Source organism: Salvelinus sp. IW2-2015, linkage group LG15, assembly GCF_002910315.2.
Source record: "Salvelinus sp. IW2-2015 linkage group LG15, ASM291031v2, whole genome shotgun sequence".
In the NCBI taxonomy this organism is placed as follows: Eukaryota; Metazoa; Chordata; class Actinopteri; order Salmoniformes; family Salmonidae; genus Salvelinus; species Salvelinus sp. IW2-2015.
Window position 1 is genome coordinate 5635200 of NC_036855.1, and position 20496 is coordinate 5655695.

A 20496-nucleotide genomic window follows, 5' to 3' on the forward strand; every position below is an offset into this window, starting at 1 on the left:
TGCTCGTCTGAGTTAGAATACCTCACGATAAGCTGTAAACCATACTATCGACCAAGAGAGTTTTCATCCATATTTTTATTAGCTGTTTATTTACCACCACAAACCGATGCTGGCACTAAGACGACACTCAACGAGCTGTATAGGGCTATAAGCAAACAAGAAGATGTTCATTCAGAGACGGCGCTCCTAGTGGCCGGTGACTTTAATGCAGAAAACATTTATCCGTCTTACCTCCATTCTACCAGCATGTCACCTGTGCAACTAGCAGCGAACAAAACCCTAGATCACCTTTACTCCACACACAGAGACACATACAAAGCCCTCCCGCGCCCTCCCGCTAGCAAATCTGAACATATCCTCCTGCTTACAAGCAAAACCTCAAAAGTACCAGTGACACGCTCAATACAGAAGTGGTCTGCTGAAGAGGATGCTAAACTACATGATTGTTTCACTAGCACAGTCTGGAATATGTTCCGGGACTCATTTAATGGCATTGAGGGGTTTACCACATCAGTCACTGGCTTCGACGACGTTGTCCCCACAGTGACCGTACGTACATATCCCAACCAGAAGCCATGGATTACAGGCAACTCCCACACTGAGCTAAAGGCTAGAGCTACCGCTTTCAAGGAGCGGGACACTAACCCGGACGCTTATAAGAAATCACGCTACGCCCTCCGACGAACCATCAAACAGGCAAAGCTTCAATACAGGACTAAGATCGAATCCTACTACACAGGCTCTGTTGCTTGTGACAGGGCTTGCAAACTATCACAGAATACAAAAGGAAACGCAGGCGCGAGTTGCCCAGTGACGCAAGCCTACTAGACATGCTAAATGCCTTCTATCCTCTCTTCGAGGCAAGCAACACTGAACCATGCTCGAGGCACCAGCTGTTCCAGATGACTGTGTGATCACACTCTCCGTAGCCGATGTGAGTAAGACCTTTAAACAGGTTAACATGCATCCTGGTAATCAGACTGATTAAAGGAAACAGAGGGCTGAGCATGCCACATTCACATCAACAGGGCTGTAGTGGAGCGGGTCGAGAGCTTCAAGTTCCTCAGTGTCCACATCAAACACACCAACACAGTCGTGAAGAGTGCACGACAACACCTCTTCCCCATCAGGAGACTGAAAAGATTTGGCATGGGTCCTCAGATCCTCAAAAAGTTATACAGCTGCACCATTGAGAGCATCTTGACTGGCTGCATCACCACTTGGTATTGCAACTGCTTGACATCTGACCGCAAGGCGCTAGAGGGTAGTGCGGACGGCCCAGTACATCACTGGGGGAGAGCTCCCTTCCATCCAGGATCTCTATACCACGCGGTGTCAGACGAAGGCCCTAAAAATTGTCAAAGACTCCAGCCACCTAAGTCCTAGACTGTTCTCTCTGCTCCTGTTTGCTATCTGCCACTTTATTCCTAGTTATACAGTATGCACATACCTCAACTACCTCGTACCCCTTCACATCCACTAGATACTGGTACCCCTTGTTTATAGCCAAGTTATCAATACTCATTGTGCATCTATTATTTTTACGTGTTTTACTTTTCTATTTTCTTTCTCTCTGCATTGTTGGGAAGGGCCTGTAAGTAAGTGTTTCACTGTCACAGTCTACACCTGTTGTTTACCAAGCATGTGACAATTTGACCCTTTTCTGCACAAACTCTTATTGCACTGAATCTATGCACACATACTGGACTCTATCTACACACACACTGCTGCTAATGTCAATATTCTATCCTGTTGCTTACCCACTTTACACCTACCTATATGTACAGTGACAAGAAAAAGTATATGAACCCTTTGGAATTACCTGGATTTCTGCATTAATTGGTCATCAAATGTTATCTGATCAAAGTTACAACAATAGACAAACACAGTGTGCTTAAACTAATAACACACAAATTATTGTATTTGTCTTGTCTATATTGAATACATAATTTAAACATTCACAGTGTAGGTTGGAAAAACTATGTGAACCCCTAGGACTAATGACTTTTCAAAAGCTAATTGGAGTCAGGAGTCAGCTAACCTGGAGTCCAATCAATGACACAAGATTGGAGATGTTGATTAGAGCTGCCTAGCCCTATAAAAAACACACAACATTTGAGTTTGCTATTCACAAGAAGCATTGCCTGATGTGAACCATGTCTCGAACAAAAGAGATCTCAGAAGACCTAAGAATTGTTGATTTGCATAAAGCTGGAAAGGGTTACAAAGGTATCTCTAAAAGCCTTGATGTTCATCAGTCCACGGTAAGACAAATTGACTATAAATGGAGAAAGTTCAGCACTGTTGCTACTCTCCCTAAGAGTGGCCATAAGGGAAAGATGACTGCAAAAGCACAGCGCAGAATGCTCAATGAGGTTAAGAAGAATAGAGAGTCAGCTAAAGACTTACAGATATCTCTGGAACATGTTAATATCTCTGTTGACGAGTCTACAATACGTCAAACACTAAACAAGAATGGTGTTCATGGGAGGACACCATGGAAGAAGCCACTGCTGTCCAAAAACAACATTGCTGCACGTCTGAAGTTTGCAAAAGTGCAGCTGGATGTTCCACAGCGCTACTCGCAAAATATTCTGTGGACAGATGAAACTACAGTTGAGTTGTTTGGAAGGAACACACAACACTATGTGTGGAGAGAAAAAGGCACAGCACGCCAACATCAAAACCTCATCCCAACTGTAAAGTATGATGAAGGGAGCATCATGGTTTGGGGCTGCTTTGCTGCCTCAGGACTTGGACAGCTTGCCATCATTGGCGGAAAAACAAATTCCCAAGTTTATCAAGACATTTTGCAGGAGAATGTAAGGCTATCTGTCTGCCAATTGAAGCTCAACAGAAGTTGGGTGATGCAACAGGACAACGACCCGAAACACAGAAGTAAATCAACAACTAAATGGCTTCAACAGATGAAAATACACCTTCTGGAGTGGCCCAGTCCTGACCTCAACCCAATTGAGATGCTGTGGCATGACCTCAAGAGAGCAGTTCACACCAGACATCCCAAGAATATTGCTGAACTGAAACAGTTTTGTAAAGTGGAATAGTCAATTTCTTCCTGACCGTTGTGTAGGTCGGACCCGCAACTACAGAAAACCTTTAGTTGAGGTTATTACCTACAAAGGAGGATCAACCAGTTATTAAATCCAAGGGTCCACATGCTTTTCCCACCCTGCACTGTGAATGTTTACACATTGTTTTCAATAAAGACATGAAAACATATAATTGTTTGTGTGTTTATTAGTTTAAGCAGACTGTGTTTGTCTATTGTTGTGACTTACTTAGATGAAGATCAGACCAAATTTGATGACCAACTTATTTAGAAATCCATGTAATTCCAAAGGGTTCACATACTTTTTCTTGCCACTGTACATATCTACCTCAACTTCCCCGTAGCCCTGCACATCAACTCGGTACTTGTGCTTCCTGTATATAGCCATCTTATATTTACTCATTATCTTTATTCACTGTGTATTTATTCCTTGTGTCACTATTTATATTGTCCCCCACACACTGTGGATCTGACTCTGTCCGTTCGTTAGTCACATGCAATATCTCAGACAGCACTGGCCCGATTTTGACAAAACTTGGGTGAATGATGCGGCATTTACAAAATTAAAATTGGCCCAAGGTGGGAGCTATTGTAATGAACTGAAATCTGTTAGTCACACGCAAATATCTTAATAGGCCCACACACACAGTTGCACTCCCTCCCTCCTTCATTCATTTCTCCCTCCCTCACTTCTCCCAAGCAGTGTGAGGTTCCCCTGAGGGAGGAAGGAGGGCGTTGTGGTGAAGAGGGTGTAAATGATCTCCTCTGCCTCTCCTAACTGTCTCTGTCTGTCATTATGTTTCAGATGATAGGCCTCTCCCTAATACGGTCTCCTCTAAGGCCTCTCCCTAATACGGTCTCCTCTAAGGCCTCTCCCTAATACGGTCTCCTCTAAGGCCTCTCCCNCTCCCTAATACGGTCTCCTCTAAGGCCTCTCCCTAATACGGTCTCCTCTAAGGCCTCTCCCTAATACGGTCTCCTCTAAGGCCTCTCCCTAATACTGTCTCCTCTAAGGCCTCTCCCTAAAACTGTCTCCTCTAAGGCCTCTCCCTAAAACTGTCTCCTCCTCCTCCCTCTTCCCCTCTTTTCCCTTTCCCCTCACACACCCTGTCCTCTCCTCTGTCCTCTCCTCTGTCCTCTTTCATAGACCCTGTCCTCTCTTCTGTCATCTTTCATAGACCTCTCCGCACACACCCTGTCCTCTCCTCGGTCCTCTTTCATAGACCTCTCCTATCCTCCCATTCTTACTCCTTCTCCTACCCTCTCCTGTACTTTCCTCCTCTATACTTGTCCTGTCTCGTTCCCTTCATTCCCCTCTTCTCCTAAATCTTCCCCCCTTAGTTTTCACCCCAACTGCTTCCACTGTCACCTGTCTACCTGACAGTCTACTGGTCTTTTCCACTTAGATTGAGCAACAATGAGCAATTGTGCAAAAGACTTGTTGATACAATGTGAAACTCACTCAAACGCTGCAGGTGATTCACCCTCTCACACAGTTGCTGAGACTTGCAGAGGGAGAAAGAGAGAATAGAACTGCCATGGGGCATTCTGACTCGGTCGGAACACATCCCAATGTTCTAATCCTGACTAATAATTCCAAGGGTTTTGGACAAACAACAATAACCCAGTTCCCATTACTTCTAGGCATCCTAGTCTCTCGTTCTAGTCATGTTTGTTGTTTCAGTTGGTGCTGTAGCTTCTCACAGAACTGTCAGACTGGAAGACAAATGTATTTTCGTATTAAACAAATATAGCACTCTAACAATATGGACTGGGAACAACAACATGCACTATATTTAATGAACTAAATTAATCTACACTGTAGGAGTATTAATATGCCTCACCACAGAGCAGGATCAGGCCAGCTGGAAGTGCCGCAATGTCTATGCATGTTGAGGGAGCACTGGTGCCCTTTCCACCACACGAGGTCGCTACACCAGAAATAAGTCTCTCCTAAAAAGCAACTCACCAAAATTACAGTATGAATCAGGAGATTATGTGAGTTTTGTCCTTTTACCGAGAAGTGAACCACCTCACACAGCTTCCTGGAAGCCACATCTTTTACAAGGTTACAGTAAGAACAAGTATTTTGGGGTGACTGGCCAAACCTATAAAAGCAAACTGGCTCTGTCTGTATATCCTGATTGAGTAAGCGTTTATTAATCCAAGCCACTTTCCAGTAACGCTGTATGACACAAGCGTCACATGGTTTTATAGACCCCACATGGTGATGGAGACAAAATGTTGACTAATACATGACAGAGAGATGGGGGGAAACCAGGACTCAGAGAATGGGCGCATCAAACATAAAGAACAGCAGGACTGCAATGTGAATATTACCCAGATGCTTTAATCTGACATTGGACATACCTACTCATTCAAGGTTTTTTCTTTATTTGTATTATTTTCTACACTGTAGAATAATAGTGAAGACATCAACACTATGAAATAACAAATATGGTATCATGTAGTAACCAAAAGTGTTAAACAAATCAAAATATATTTTATGTTTGAAATTCTTCAAAGTAGCCACCCTTTGCTTTGCACATTCTTGGCATTCTCTCAACCAGCTTCATGAGGTAATTGAAATGCATTGCATGTGACTAACAGCTGTGCCTTGTAAAAAGTTAATTTGTGGAATTTCTTTCCTTCTCAATTCATTTGAGCCAATCAGTGTTGTGACAAGGTAGGGGTGACATACAGAAGATAGCCTTATTTGCTAAAAGACCAAGTCCATATTATGCCAAGAACAGCTCAAATAAGCAAACGGAAATGACAGTCCATCATTAATTTAAGACATGAAGGTCAGTCAATACGGAACATTTCAAAAACTTTGAAAGTTTCTTCAAGTCCAGTTGCAAAAACCATGAGGTGCTATTATGAAACTGGCTTTCATGAGGACTGCCACAGGAAAAAAGACTCAGTTACCTCTGCTGCAGAGGATAAATTCATTAGAGTTAACTGCACCTCAGATTGCAGCCCAAATAAATGCTTCACAGAGTTCAAGTAACAGACACATCTCAACATCAACTGTTCAGAGGAGACTGCGTGAATCAGGCCTTCGTGGTCGAATTGCTGCAAAGAAACCACTACTAAAGGGCCAAGAAACAGGAGCAATGGACATTAGACCGGTGGAAATCTGTCCTTTAGTCTGATGAGTCCAAATTTTAGATTTTTGGTTCCAACCGCAGTGCCTTTGTGAGATTCAGAGAAGATGAACGGATGATCTCCGCATTTGTGGTTCCCACCGTGAAGGATGGAGGAGGTGGTGTGATAGTGTGGGGGTGCTTTGCTGGTGACACTGTCAGTGATTTATTTAGAATTCAAAGCACACTTAACCAGCATGGCTACCACAGCATTCTGCAGCGATACGCCATCCCATCTGGTTTGAGTTTAGTGGGACTATCATTTGTTTTTCAACAGGACAGACTCAAAACACACCTCAAGGCTGTGTAAAGGCTATTTGACCAAGGAGAGTGATTAAGTGCTGCATCAGATGACCTGGCCTCCACAATCACCTGACCTCGACCCAATTGAGATGGTTTCGGATGAGTTGGACCGCAGAGGGAAGGAAAAGCAGCCAACAAATGCTCAGCATATGTGGGAACTCCTTCAAGACTGTTGGAAAAGCATTCCAGGTGAAGCTGGTTGAGAGAATGCCAAGATTGTGCAAAGCTATCATCAAGGCAAAGGGTGGCTACTTTGAAGAATATCAAATATGTAATATATTTGGATTTGTTAAACACTTTTTTGGTTACTACATGATCCCATGTTATTTCATAGTTTGATGTCTTCACTATTATTCTACAATGTAGAAAATAGCAAAAATAAAGAAAAACCCTGGAATGAGTAGCTGTGTCAACTTTTGTCTGGTACACACACACACACACATATATATATATAATAGCAGTACAGACACGACGAACCGCTGAACAACGTATTCTGATACCACTGCCGATTTTGAAGGTTCCTACTCTCAAAGCATGTAGAGGTCTGTACTTTTTAATCATAGGTAAACTTCAACTGTGAGAGACGGAATCTAAAACAAAAAATCCAGAAAAATCACATGTATTGATTTTTAAGTAATAATTTGCATTTTATTGCATGACATAAGTATTTGATCACCTACCAACCAGTAAGAATTCCGGCTCTCACAGACCTGTTAGTTTTTCTTTAAGAAGCCCTCCTGTTCTCCACTCATTACCTGTATTAACTGCACCTGTTTGAACTCGTTACCGTTAAAAGACACCTGTCCACACGCTCAATCAAACAGATCCAACCTCTCACAATGGCCAAGACCAGAGAACTGTGTAAGGACATCAGGGATAAATTGTAGACCTGCACAAAGGCTGGGACGAGCTACAGGACAATAGGCAAGCAGCTTGGTGAGAAGGCAACAACTGTGTGCGCAATTATTAGAAAATGGAAGAAGTTCAAGATGACGGTCAATCACCCTCGGACTGGGGCTCCATGCAAGATATCACCTCGTGGGGGCATCAATGATCATGAGGAAGGTGAGGGATCAGCCCAGAACTACAACGCAGGACCTGGTCAATTGACCTGAAGAGAGCTGGAACCACAGTTCCAAAGAAAACCATTAGTAACACACTAACGCCGTCATGGATATAAATCCTGCAGCGCACGCAAGGTCCCCTGCTCAAGCCAGCGCATGTCCAGGCCGCTGAAGTTTGCCAATGACATCTGGATGATCAGAGGAGGAATGGGAGAAGGTCATGTGGTCTGATGAGACAAAAATATAACTTTTGGTCAACCCACTCGCTGTGTTTTGGAGGAGAAGAAGTATGAGTACACCCAAGAACCCATCCAACCGAGAAGCATGGAGGTGGAAACATCATTCTTTGGGGCTGCTTTTCTGCAAAGGGGACAGAAACGACTGCACCGTATTGAGGGGAGGATGGATGGGGCATGTATCGTGAGATTTGGCAAAACTCCTTCCTCAGTAAGGAGCATTGAGAGATGGGTGTGGCTGGGTCTTCCAGCAGACTACGACCCGAAACACACAGCAGGGCAACTAACGAGTGGCTCCGTAAGAGCATCTCAAGGTCCTGGAGTGGTCTAGCCAGTCTCCAGACCTGAACCCAATAGAAAATCTTTGGAGGGAGCTGAAATTCCGTATTGCCCAGGCGCAGGCCCGATAACTGAAGGATCTGGAGAAGGTCTGTATGGAGGAGTGGGCCAAAGTCATGCAAGTATAAATGCAAAGGAATTACTTAAAAATCATACAATGTAATTTTCTGGATTTTTGTTTTAGATTCCGTCTCTCACAGTTGAAGTGTACCTATGATAAAAATTACAGACTTACATGCTTTGTAAGTAGGAAAACCTGCAAATCGGCAGTGTATCAAATACTTGTTCTCCCCACTGTATATATATAAACATCTTGAACAAGATTAGGCCTGTTAAGATTGCAGTACACTATTTTGGATGCAATTTGAATGGAATTGTGGAGAGAGACTGAGAGAGTGCTCATGTGTGACTGATTTAAAGCACAATTCATGTCTAATTGGCTGTTTTACAACTCTGCAGCTGCAATTAAAAAATGCAACATTAAATAAAAAATATGGTGACCCCGATAGCCAGATGGAGATGGGTAAATGAGACGCGCATGTCAGTCTAATATTACTGTAACATAGGCTTCGCTGCAGCGAAATATAGCGCTACCTGTCAAAAGAAAAAAAGTTCCCATGATGATGATGAACATGGATTGTGAACTGGCTCCATTTGGAGATACGCTCTGTTGTCCACCTGAGCGCTGATGATTGATCATGCAGATAGCAGAGTAGGCCCGTGGTCTGTAGAGAGACATACAAAGATGCATTTACGCTCTATTCTGTCATAGAAATAATGTATTGTAATTTACAGTTTTCGCACTTATTTATCACCCGGGAAAGGGAGTGGGTTTGGGGCGTGTAAAACTCAGTAACCATTCTATTCAACGCTAACACATACTTGACCTATTAGCGTAATAAAGACACACACACAAACTATGGTATATCTGAGACTGGGTCACAGAGGTTCCTAGGCCAAATACTTTAACGAGTAAATACATTAAATAAAAAGGGACCAAAAAATTTGCTCCATTTCAGGGATGCATCTGGATTTGACGGTTGACACCTTTATATGTAAATAGTAACAACGGGGTCTGGCTATAGGTGAATGGTTGACACCTTTATATGTAAACTAGTAAAAACGGGGTCGGGCTATAGGCTGAATGGTTGACACCTTTATTGTAATCTAGTAACAACGGGGTCTGGCTATAGCTGAATGGATGAACCCTTTATATGTAAACATAACAACGGGGTCTGGCTATAGGCTGAATGGTTGACTTATATGTCAACTAGTAACAACGGGGTCTGGCTATAGGCTGAATGGTTGACATCCTTTATATGTGTAAACTAGTAACAACGGGGTTCTGGCTATAGGCTGAATGGATGACGCACTTTATATGTAACTAGTAAAAGGGGGTCCGTGTGTGCATAATAGCTGAATGGATGACCCATAAACTTCTCTGCAGTAAGATGGAAATGTTAAATAAATACTATTTTACAGCAAGCAGACAGAGCACCCAGCATCTGGACAGTTTACACACACACACACACCTCTCTTCTCATCCTCCTCTTCCTCCCTGTAGGGACCATTATTTTCTCTGTTTCCTGTGAGGCCCTGTCACCACTTGGTGAGTGTTTATGCTGTTCCCGTCGGTGGCCCATCTCCCATCTCGGTGGCAATGTTGTGGTGACCCCTGCCTTCCTGCCACCAGCCTGGACATTGGCCTGGCCCGCCACTGGACCATACAAACCCATGCGGTAGGACGTTTAACAATGAAAGGTAAACTACTGTGTGTAAATAGAGAGCATGTGTGTGTATTTATGTTTGTATGTGAGAGAGACTGAGATAAGTATTGTGTTTGTTTGTATGTGCATAATGCACATGCTGGTGCTGGTTTGATGCATATGTGTGTGTGTGTGTGTGTGTGTGTGTGTGTGTGTGTGTGTGTGTGTGTGTGTGTGTGTGTGTATATAATGCACATGCTGGTGCGATGCGTGTGTGTCTTACCAAGTGTGACAACATCACTATTCATTCCCTCGTTCCTGGTCAGGCCAGTTCCACCCTTCCTACACTAGCAACACCAACTCTCTGTATTGTCTTGACAACAGTTACTATAGGAGGGTGTTTATCCATTATTCATTGTTAGAGAAACAGTGAAGAGAAGAAACAGAGTAACATTCCACAATGGTACCAACACAGGATGTAGGAGATAGAGAAAACACTTAACTCTCATATTAATCATGCCACTCCTGAATACTATCAAATGCTGCAGCTGCAATGAGGTCACTGACTGGATGACTGTACGACCAACAGACAAAATGGCAGCTTAGGGCAGGGCAAGGCAGGGGTGTGAGTGGTGTTGTACCGTACCTTGAAAAAGGTCTTGATAGCGGGCACATGGCTGGCACATTCTGTCCTGCGGTTCTCATCCACGTTTGGCCCGACCTGGAGACCCACACACACACTACATAATTAGTCTGAGGGAGCCAGAGAGAGGCTCATTATCAGAAAGTCTGGCTTCAGTCTTCTGTCATTAGGTACTGCATGTACACCCTTGTGGAATCATTTCCCCAATGTTATAGAGAGAGCCTACCATTATTAGCATGTTACATATCATATACAATATAATGAAGTTTAATATAATAATATGTTTCACAAGTTTCTGATTTGTGTGTATGTTTGTGTAGGTGCCTGACTGGCTACAGATGCAACCTCTGACCCCCACCACAACATTCCACAAGGTCGCCATAGATACGGGACCAGTGAAGCACATTGGGAACATTCTAAGCATCTGCTGCCCTGCTTGTGTGCGTGTGTGCGCATCAGTCAAAATAATTGGTATCAGTAAAAAGCTAGGCCTGGCGTCCGGTGTCCGCAATTTAGCTGACACATCGCACACGTTGACCCCCAGACCAAGGGACCAATCGAAACACATCCAACAGTGGCATGAGCCAATGGGAACCAAAGCTTGCCCCTAACCTCTGATACAGAGTCAAATATTTTTTCCATCCTTCTACTGGTTAAGGATAGGATTGAGGGTAGGGAATCTGATCCTAGAGCTGTGGTTATGGGCCACTTCTACTTCAAGCACCTGAGACACGGCAACAGGTAAATAGAGTTAATATATGGTACCACGTCCATTCAGAGGGCCATGTTGTAGTGGACGACACTCACCCAGCAGATCATGGCGACGCGAGGGCCTCCCACCTCGGCTGAGCCCACCCTGCAGAGCCCATACTGAGGTCTGGCTATGAGGAACTTCTCTGACAGCTCCACCACTCCACCCGCTGTAGGAGAGACAAGAGAGAGGGGGGCGGGATTGAGATAGAGAGAGAGAGAGAAAGAGAGCGAGACGGACCGAGAGATTAATAACCACCACCAACTTATCATCTATCATTTTGGAAAACTCAAGTTAAAAAAAGGTGACAAGTTCAAATCGTCCAGTAAGCTTTACCTCCAGAATCGGCCAGTTTGAGGTTGTTAGTGGCCCCATCGTAGGTGAACAGAGCCCTGTGGGGAAAAAGAGAGACAGCCTAGTGACAGGAACACAAATACACTGCATCATCACAACCATGGACCCAGAGATTCAGGCCAGGGTTCAGTTGACATATAAAAGTTATTTCCAATGGAGCAGACATCTGCAGCGTTTACTTTGATTGTGATCTCGGTGACCAAGGTAACATTGCCTTTAAATGGTGCATAGCCGAAAAAGGCCGATGGGATGAATGGCGCCGGAGGGGATGGCTGCCGTTTAACCGGCTCCTAACCGATTGTGCTATTTTGTGTGTTTTTTCCGCTTTGTTTGTAACTTATTTTGTACATAATGTTGATCCTACTGTCTCTTATGACCGAAAAGAGCTTCTGAACAGTGATTACTCACCTCGAACTGGACAAAGATTTTTTCTTTAATGAGTCAGACGCAAAGGATATAATGTTGCTCTCAGACAAGGCCCAAATCCCTGTCATTCACATGAAGAAAATAAGGAAATACAGGGGGTGGAGATCAGGGTGCCTTCTGAGAATTTGTTGGAGAGTGGGTAACCTGCCTGTACCATTCGTTCTATTAGCCAATGTCCAATCACTGGAGAATAAACTGGATGAGATCCATTCGAGACCATCCTACCAACGGGACATTAAAAACTGTAATATCTTATGTTTCACCGAGTCGTGGCTGAATGACGACACAGATATACAGTTGGCTTGGTTTTCCATGCATAGGCAGGACAGAACAGTTACGTCCAGTAAGACGAGGGGTGAGGATGTGTGTCTATTTTTCAATAACAGCTGGTGTCTAATATTAAGCTAGTCTCGAGGTATTTTTCGCCTGAGGTAGAGTACCTCATGATAAGCTGTAGACCACACTATCAACTAATAGAGTTCATCTATATTTTTCGTAGCCGTCTTATTTAACACCATAAGCCGACACTAAGACCGCACTTAACGAGCTGTATAAGGCCATAAGCAAACAAGAAAATTCTCATCAAGAAGTGGCACTCCTAGTGGCCGGGGACTTTAATGCAGGGAAACTTAAATCCGTTTTACCTAATTTCTACAAGCATGTCACATGTGCAACCAGAGGGAAAAAAAACTCCAGACCACCTTTACTCCACACACAGAGATGCGTATAAAGCTCTCCCTCGCCCTCCATTTGGAAAATCTGACCATAATTCTATCCTCCGGACTCCTGCTTACAAGCAAAAACTAAAGCAGGAAGTACCAGTGACTCTCTCAATACGGAAGTGGTCAGATGACGCAGATGCTACGCTACAGGACTGTTTTGCTAGCACAGACTGGAATATGTTACAGGATTTATCCAATGGCATTGAGCAGTACACCACCTCAGTCACCTGCTTCATCAATAAGTGCATCGACAACGTCGTCCCCACAGTACATAACCCAACCAGAAGCCACGGACACCTACCACTGAGCTAAAGGCTAGAGCTGCCGCTTTCAAGAAGCGGGACACTAATCCATACGCTTATAAGAAATCCCGCTATGCCTTCAGACAAACCATCAAACAGGCAAAGCTTCAATACAGGACTAAGATTGAATCCTACTACACCGGCTTTGACACTTGTCGGATGTGGTGCTCTCATCCATGCTTCAGTGTTGCTTGCCTTGAAGCGAGCATAAAAAGCATTTAGCCTGTCCAGTAGGCCCGAGTCAATGGGCAGCTTGCGGCTGGGTTTCCCTTCGTAGTCCGTAATAGTTTGCAAGCCCTGCCACATCCGACGAGCATCAGAGCCGGTGTAGTAGGATTCAATCTTAGTCCTGTATTGACGCTTTGCCTGTTTGATGGTTCGTATAGCGGGATTTCTTATAAGCATCCGGATTAGTGTCCCGCTATAAAAGCCTGGTTTAATGTTGACTGTTTCTCTTAGTAGGATCTTTGATCTTCTCATTCCAAAGAGTGTAGGAAGTTCCTAAAATTATATAAAAGTTGGTGTTTAATCTGTCTAAATAGACGAATGACATGTCCTCTAGCCCATAACTAAATAAAATGCAGACAGCTGGGCAGACTACGTGTTAAGTCAACACTACACAGGCGCACACACACACTTGGACGTGTTTGGCATTTGTTGCGCATAGTTTGGCTAAACTCTAACTTGCATCCCCACAGAGTAATGCATGTCCAAAATGTGCCAGCAGATGAGTTCTGTTTAACCATGACTCTCTCCTTTCCTCTCATTCCTTCCCTCTCCCTTTCTTCCTGTCCATCATGCTTGTTAGCGAGCGGCCCAGCGTAAGACAGTGAGGCAGTTGTTACACAATATCTGAACAATAACACACAGTGACATTGTTTTTCCAGGGCGAATCCCTCACTCTCACCTGAAACCCAGGGTTTCTGATTGACACGAGAAAGACAGCAGTAGGGCAGGTTACGACTCAATCTCACCTCAGGTCACATTCTACTGTATAGGACCACTGACAATGTGTGGGGGGGGGGTCAGGACCAGGACAGGAGGGAGGAAATCTGTCTATGCTGGAGCTCCTAGGCCAGCTGGTGGGTGTGTCCCTGACATCTGGACCAGCGGAGGAGAGCCCAGGGGGAAAGAGCACCAGGCCAAAGGTGAGAGACCTACCTCTGTGTGTATATATATATATATACACACACACATGTACAGTGGGGAGAACAAGTATTTGATACACTGCCGATTTTGCAGGTTTTCCTACTTACAAAGCATGTAGAGGTCTGTAATTTTTATCATAGGTACACTTCAACTGTGAGAGACGGAATCTAAAACAAAAATCCAGAAAATCACATTGTATGATTTTTAAATAATTAATTTGCATTTTATTGCATGACATAAGTATTTGATCACCTACCAACCAGTAAGAATTCCGGCTCTCACAGACCTGTTAGTTTTTTTCTTAAAAGCCCTCCTGTCTCCACTCATTACCTGTATTACTGCACCTGTTGAACTCGTTACTGTATAAAAGACACCTGTCCACACTCAATCAAACAGATTCCAACCTCTCCACAATGGCCAAGACCAGAGAGCTGTGTAAGGACTCAGGATAAAATTGTAGACCTGCACAAGGCTGGGATGGGCTACAGGACAATAGGCAAGCAGCTTGGTCGAGAAGGAAACAACTGTTGGCACAATTATTAGAAAATGGAAGAAGTTCAAAGATGACGGTCAATCCACCCTCGGTCTGGGGCTCCATGCAAGATTCACCTCGTGGGGCATCAATGATCATGAGGAAGGTGAGGGATCAGCCCAGAACTACACGGCAGGACCTGGTCAATGACCTGAAGAGAGCTGGACCACAGTCTCAAAGAAACCCATTAGTAACACACTACCGCGTCATTTAAAATCCTGCAGCGCACGCAAGGTCCCCTGCTAAGCCAGTGCATGTCCAGGCTGTCTGAAGTTTGCCAATGACCATCTGGATGATCCAGAGGAGGAATGGGAGAAGGTCATGTGGTCTGATGAGACAATAGAGCTTTTTGGTCTAACTCCACTCGCCATGTTTGGAGGAAGAAGAAGTATGAGTTACACCACAAACCCAAAACCTCCAACCGTGAAGCATGGAGGTGGAAACTCATTCTTTGGGGATGCTTTTCTGCAAAGGGGAACAGGACGCCTGCACCGTTTGAGGGGAGGATGGATGGGGCCATTATCGCGAGATCTTGGCCAACAACCTCCTTCTCAGTAAGAGCATGAAGATGGGTCGGGTGGGTTCTTCCAGCATGACAAAGACACGAAGCACACAGCCATGGCAACTAAGGAGTGGCTCCGTAAGAAGCATTCAAGGTCCTGGAGTGGTAGCAGTCTCCAGACTGAACCCAATAGAAAATCTTTGGAGGGAGCTGAAAGTCCGGTATTGCCCGACGACAGCCCCGAGAACTGAAGGGATCTGGAGAAGATCTGTAGGAGGAGTGGGCCAAAATCCCTGCTGCAGTGTGTGCAAACCTAGTCAAGAACTACAGGAACGTATGATCTCTGTAATTGCAAACAAAGGTTTCTGTACCAAATATTAAGTTCTGCTTTTTTCTGATGTATAAAATACTTATGTCATGCAATAAAATTAATTAATTATTTAAAAATCATACATAGTGATTTTCTGGATTTTTGTTTTAGATTCCGTCTCTCACAGTTGAAGTGTACCTATGATAAATTACAGAACCTCTACATGCTTTGTAAGTAGGAACCTGCAAATTCGGCAGTGTTATCAATAACTTCTTGTTCTCCCCACTGTATGTGTGTGTGTGTGTGTGTGTGTGTGTGTGTGTGTGTGTGTGTGTGTGTGTGTGTGTGGAACCCTTTGCCCTATAAGTAAAATGGCTGGAACTATTCACCTCACTTTCAAACAGGTGAAACAGAGCAGAAACAGGTTTACTGTTGAGATAGTGCCTGCAAATCTCTCTCTGACTCAGAGTTTGGAGTGGGCTCCTGTATGGAGTCACAGTGGGTGTGTAGTGTAGAGCATGGTAGTACAGGTAACATATAATATCACTTAATTGTTTCAAGGTTGTCCCATTGAGACTGATTGAGCCTTGTCAAACCTTCAGTATCAGCACGTTCACAAATGAGATGTTAAACGATACAAATCACACATTTGAATTTGAACCACATTTGAAGGACAACAAAAAGTTTGTTTTGCAAATATAAATCTCCTGGCACATACAGTAAAGGACAGAGAAGTAAGACCTCTAGAACAGTGATATTCAAACTTTTTCAGCAGGGACCCCTTTCTGGTCGGCAGAAGTTCTGGGGACCTCATTTTTTTCCACCAGAAATTCTGTCGAAATCCAATGACAACCTTAAAAATAGGTAAATTAAGATTTTTACATAAAGAAATAACCTTAAATGCATTACATTTTTATCTCTCTTATTAAAGAGAACCAATAAATACATTTAGACAAAATTGTATTTCTCTAATTCTATTTCTCAAAAATGTATTGTCCCATAGAATAATCTGTGATCTTCATTTTTGGATCCCCCTTCTAAAATATATTTAAAAAAATATATAATTTGGTGACCCCACTGCAATTCCCCCGCGACTGACTTTGAATACCACTGCTCTAGAAAGACCGAATAGAAGAACAATGAAGAGGTCCCTGACGAGGTCCCTGTGGTCACAGTTTATTCTAACAGTGCTATACAGTAGCCCACAGACACTGAGTACATTGATTGATCCCTACACCTCATCTCTATACAGACCTCAGCAGACTGACTGACTGGGTCTGATTTAGTATGTTATTGTGACTATTGTCCTCTGAGGGACAAATTAATAGCAAGAGTTAAGACAGTGAGCGTGTGTGTGTGATGAGGACACAATAATGTCCCTGTTGTTCCCCCCTAGTGTTAGCAGTGCGCTGGCTCGGCATGTCACGAGGCAGACTTGCACAGCTTTCTCTGGGTAGTGGGTTGCAGTGGGGGGGCTTAGATTCAGCTCATGTCTAACAAGAACAACCACCATGAAAGCAAGCGCCCATCCACTTTGTCTGTCTGACTCAACCTTGTGTCTGTGTACGTGACCAATAAAGTTTGGTCCGTCTGTCCCTCCGTCCGTCTTGTCTGTTTCCCTCTTGAGTTTCATGTGAATAACATTGGTGGAAAACATGCCCCTGGTTTCTCCTCTCTGATTAGTACTACAGGCATTCCAAAAGGTCAGAGGTCACCGTCTAACAGGGGCCGGTTCAAAAGGTCATAAAGGCACTGAAGGAGTTATGATTACATTCTCAACCCACTGGGAGTTGACTGGCTGTGAGGGTCCACAGCTTTGTTAAGATCTGTAGGATGGAGTCAGGCTCTGACATAGACGCAAATTCTGTTCACAGACATGCTGCCCAGATCAAAAGGCCACGACTGAATAAACAGATTTAAAGATAAAAACAATGTGGAATGGGCAGTGAGTGGTGCAGTGGTCTAAGGCACTGCATCGCAGTGCTAGCTGTGCCACTAGAGATCCTGGTTCGAGTCCAGGTTCTGTCGCAACCGGCCACGACCGGGAGACCCATGGGGTGGCGCACAATTGGCCAAGCGTTGTCCGGGTTAGGGGAGGGTTTGGCTGGTAAGGATGTTCTTGTCCCATCGCGCACTAGCGTCTCCTGTGGCGGCCCGGGCACAGTGTACGCTGACATGGTCACCAGGTGTATGGTGTTTCCTCCAACACATTGGTGCAGGTGGCTTCCGGGCTAAGTGGGCATTGTGTCAAGAAGCAGAGCGACTCGGCTGGGTTGTGTTTTGGAGGACGCACGGCTCTCGTACGGGAGTTGCAGCAATGGAACAAGACTAACTACTAATTGGATACCATGAAATTAGAGAAAAAGGGGTAAAAAAAAATAAGTGGAATAATTGTACTTTTCATTGATATGGTGTGGCTATGATGCTACGTCAATTTATTTTTATTTAGCTAGGCAAGCCAATTAAGAGCAAATTTGTATTTACAAATGACGACCTACACCGGCCAAACCCGGACGACGCTGGCATTACATAGATAGATGGTACGGCAACTGCACCGCCCGCAACCGTAGGGCTCTCCAGAGGGTGGTGTGGTCTGCACAACGCATCACCGGGGGCAAACTACCTGCCCTCCAGGACACCTACACCACCCGATGTCACAGGAAGGCCAAAAAGATCATCAAGGATATCAACCACCCGAGCCACGGCCTGTTCACCCCGCTATCATCCAGAAGGCGAGGTCAGTACAGGTGCATCAAAGCTGGGACCGAGAAACAGCTTCTATCTCAAGGCCATCAGACTGTTAAATAGCCATCCCTAGCCGCAACCCTGCACCTTAGAGGCTGCTGCCCTATATACATAGACTTGGGATCACTGGCCACTAACAATGGAACACTAGTTACTTTAACAATGTTTAAATAATGTTTACATACTGCTTTACTCATCTGATATGTATATAATGTATTCTATCATATTTTAGTAAATGCCACTCCAACATTGCTCAATCTAATATTTATATATTTCTTAATTCCATTCCTTTACTTTTAGATTTGTCTGTATTATTGTGAATTGTTTTTAGATACTACTGCACTGTTAGATACTACTGCACTGTTGGAGCTAGGAACACAAGCATTTTGCTACACTCGCAATAACATCTGCTAAATATGTGTATGTGACCAATAAAATTTGATTTGAACCGTACAGAAACTACATGCTAACCTATGCTACACCGCTAAACAAAAATGTTTTACTGGGACAGGGGAGAAGTAGCTCAGAGTGTAATAGTGTCTGCTGGGCAGTGGAGGCTCCTCAGATGAGAACGGAGAGGACCATCCTCCTCAGTGAATTTCATAAAAATTTCCTTTTTAGATATTATACTAAATATATTCATGTCACCAAATAATTTATTAAAGCACACTGTTTTGCAATAAAGGTCCACAGTAGCCTCAACAGCACTCTGTAGGGTGGCACCATGGTGTAGCCGGAGGACAGCTAGCTTCAGTCCTCCTCTGGGTACATTGACTTCAACACAAATCCTAGGAGGCTCTTGGTTCTCACCCACTTCCATAGACTTACACAGTAATTATGACAACTTCCGGAGGACGTCCTCCAACCTATCAGAGCTCTTGCAGCATGAACTGACATGTTGTCCACCCAATCAAGGGATCAGAGAATTAATCTAGTACTGAAAGCATAAGCTACAGCTAGCTAGCACTGTAGTGCATAAAATGTGGTGAGTAGTTGAGAGAGAAAGACAATAGTTGAACAGGTTAACAAATTAATGTATTCAAAAATGAAGGAGAAGCAAGAGAGAGTTGTATTTTTCACTTTCAGTGTCACTTACTTAGCTAGGAAATGCAGCTGGCTAGTTTAGTTACTCAAACACCCAGCTCAAACAGAGGGATGCTATGTTAACTAGCTGGCTATGACTATCCAACACAACACTGGAACTCTTCCAAGTCAAGGTAAGCTTTTGGTTTTATTAATTTATTGCCACTGGGGACCGCCGGTGTAACGTTACTGCATGATTGTAGCGGATTTACTAACGCATTAGTTTTATTAGCTATTTTGACTAGGACGTTACCATTCACCCAGTTCAATGTAACATCAATAGGTTTAGGCTACTACATGATACTCGAGAGAAAAATTTGAGATGATAGACAGTGACACATTCAATACCGCCTTGCACACTCTTGCCTGCATCTAGCTGATCTAGGGTGTAATCATTAGTCCAACAGTTGCAAACAAGAGTTTCTATTGGACAAATTCAGGTATTTTCTATCCCTGTTTCATTTGCTTCCGTTTAAGAAACGTTTTTCAACAGAAATCGGTGGAATGAATACACTCCCGATCGCGCAAAAACACAGTTCACTTTCATAGCAGCCACGTTGTATTCATTCTAGCCTCTATGCACTCTCCTCCTCTCACCTTTTCCCTTCGTTTGTGGACTTCAATGAACAACAGATCAGCTGTATGTGACCAGGCAAAAAAAAACTTTCCAAGCCAAACCATGTCATAACCACTACACACATCGTTGTCCCCATTTTAGCCAAATATGGGGCCAAATATGAATGACATATGAATGACAGTCATCCAATATGTTGTAATAGAAATAAGGCCATGCTCATGAAAAAGAACCGGCCTCCCTCATCATAAACGGCACTGACCGCCACTGCTGCTGGGATAGCTAATAGGATCCAGAGCAAGCCAGCTCCCTCCTCCCTCCCTCCCACTCTTCACACATGTGGGTTTCCTGCATGCACAAGCTGATGGGAATAACAGACCAAACCCGGTACTGAAGCAGCCAACCTCTATCCCAGCCATGTATGAGCTCAGACAGAGAGAGGGAAGAAGAGAGAATAGAGGGGTCAAAGAAAATGGGGATGTGGGGGGAGGAGGAGGAAGGAGGAGTGGGAGGGGGAGAGAAAGTGAGGATGGGGAGAA

The 20496-nt window shown here is 44.0% G+C and overlaps 1 protein-coding gene across 1 annotated transcript in view; it reads right to left on the bottom strand.

The window, feature by feature from the left end:
* The window catches only part of LOC111974908 (drebrin-like protein A), a 51793-nt gene that overhangs the window by 9140 nt on the left and 22157 nt on the right, over positions 1-20496 (bottom strand). The window contains exons 2-4 of the mRNA XM_024002979.1: positions 11595-11650; positions 11315-11427; positions 10511-10585 (exon numbers count right to left, since the gene is read on the bottom strand). Coding sequence (XP_023858747.1) covers positions 10511-10585; positions 11315-11427; positions 11595-11650 — 244 coding nt within the window. The remainder of the gene's footprint in view (positions 1-10510; positions 10586-11314; positions 11428-11594; positions 11651-20496) is intronic.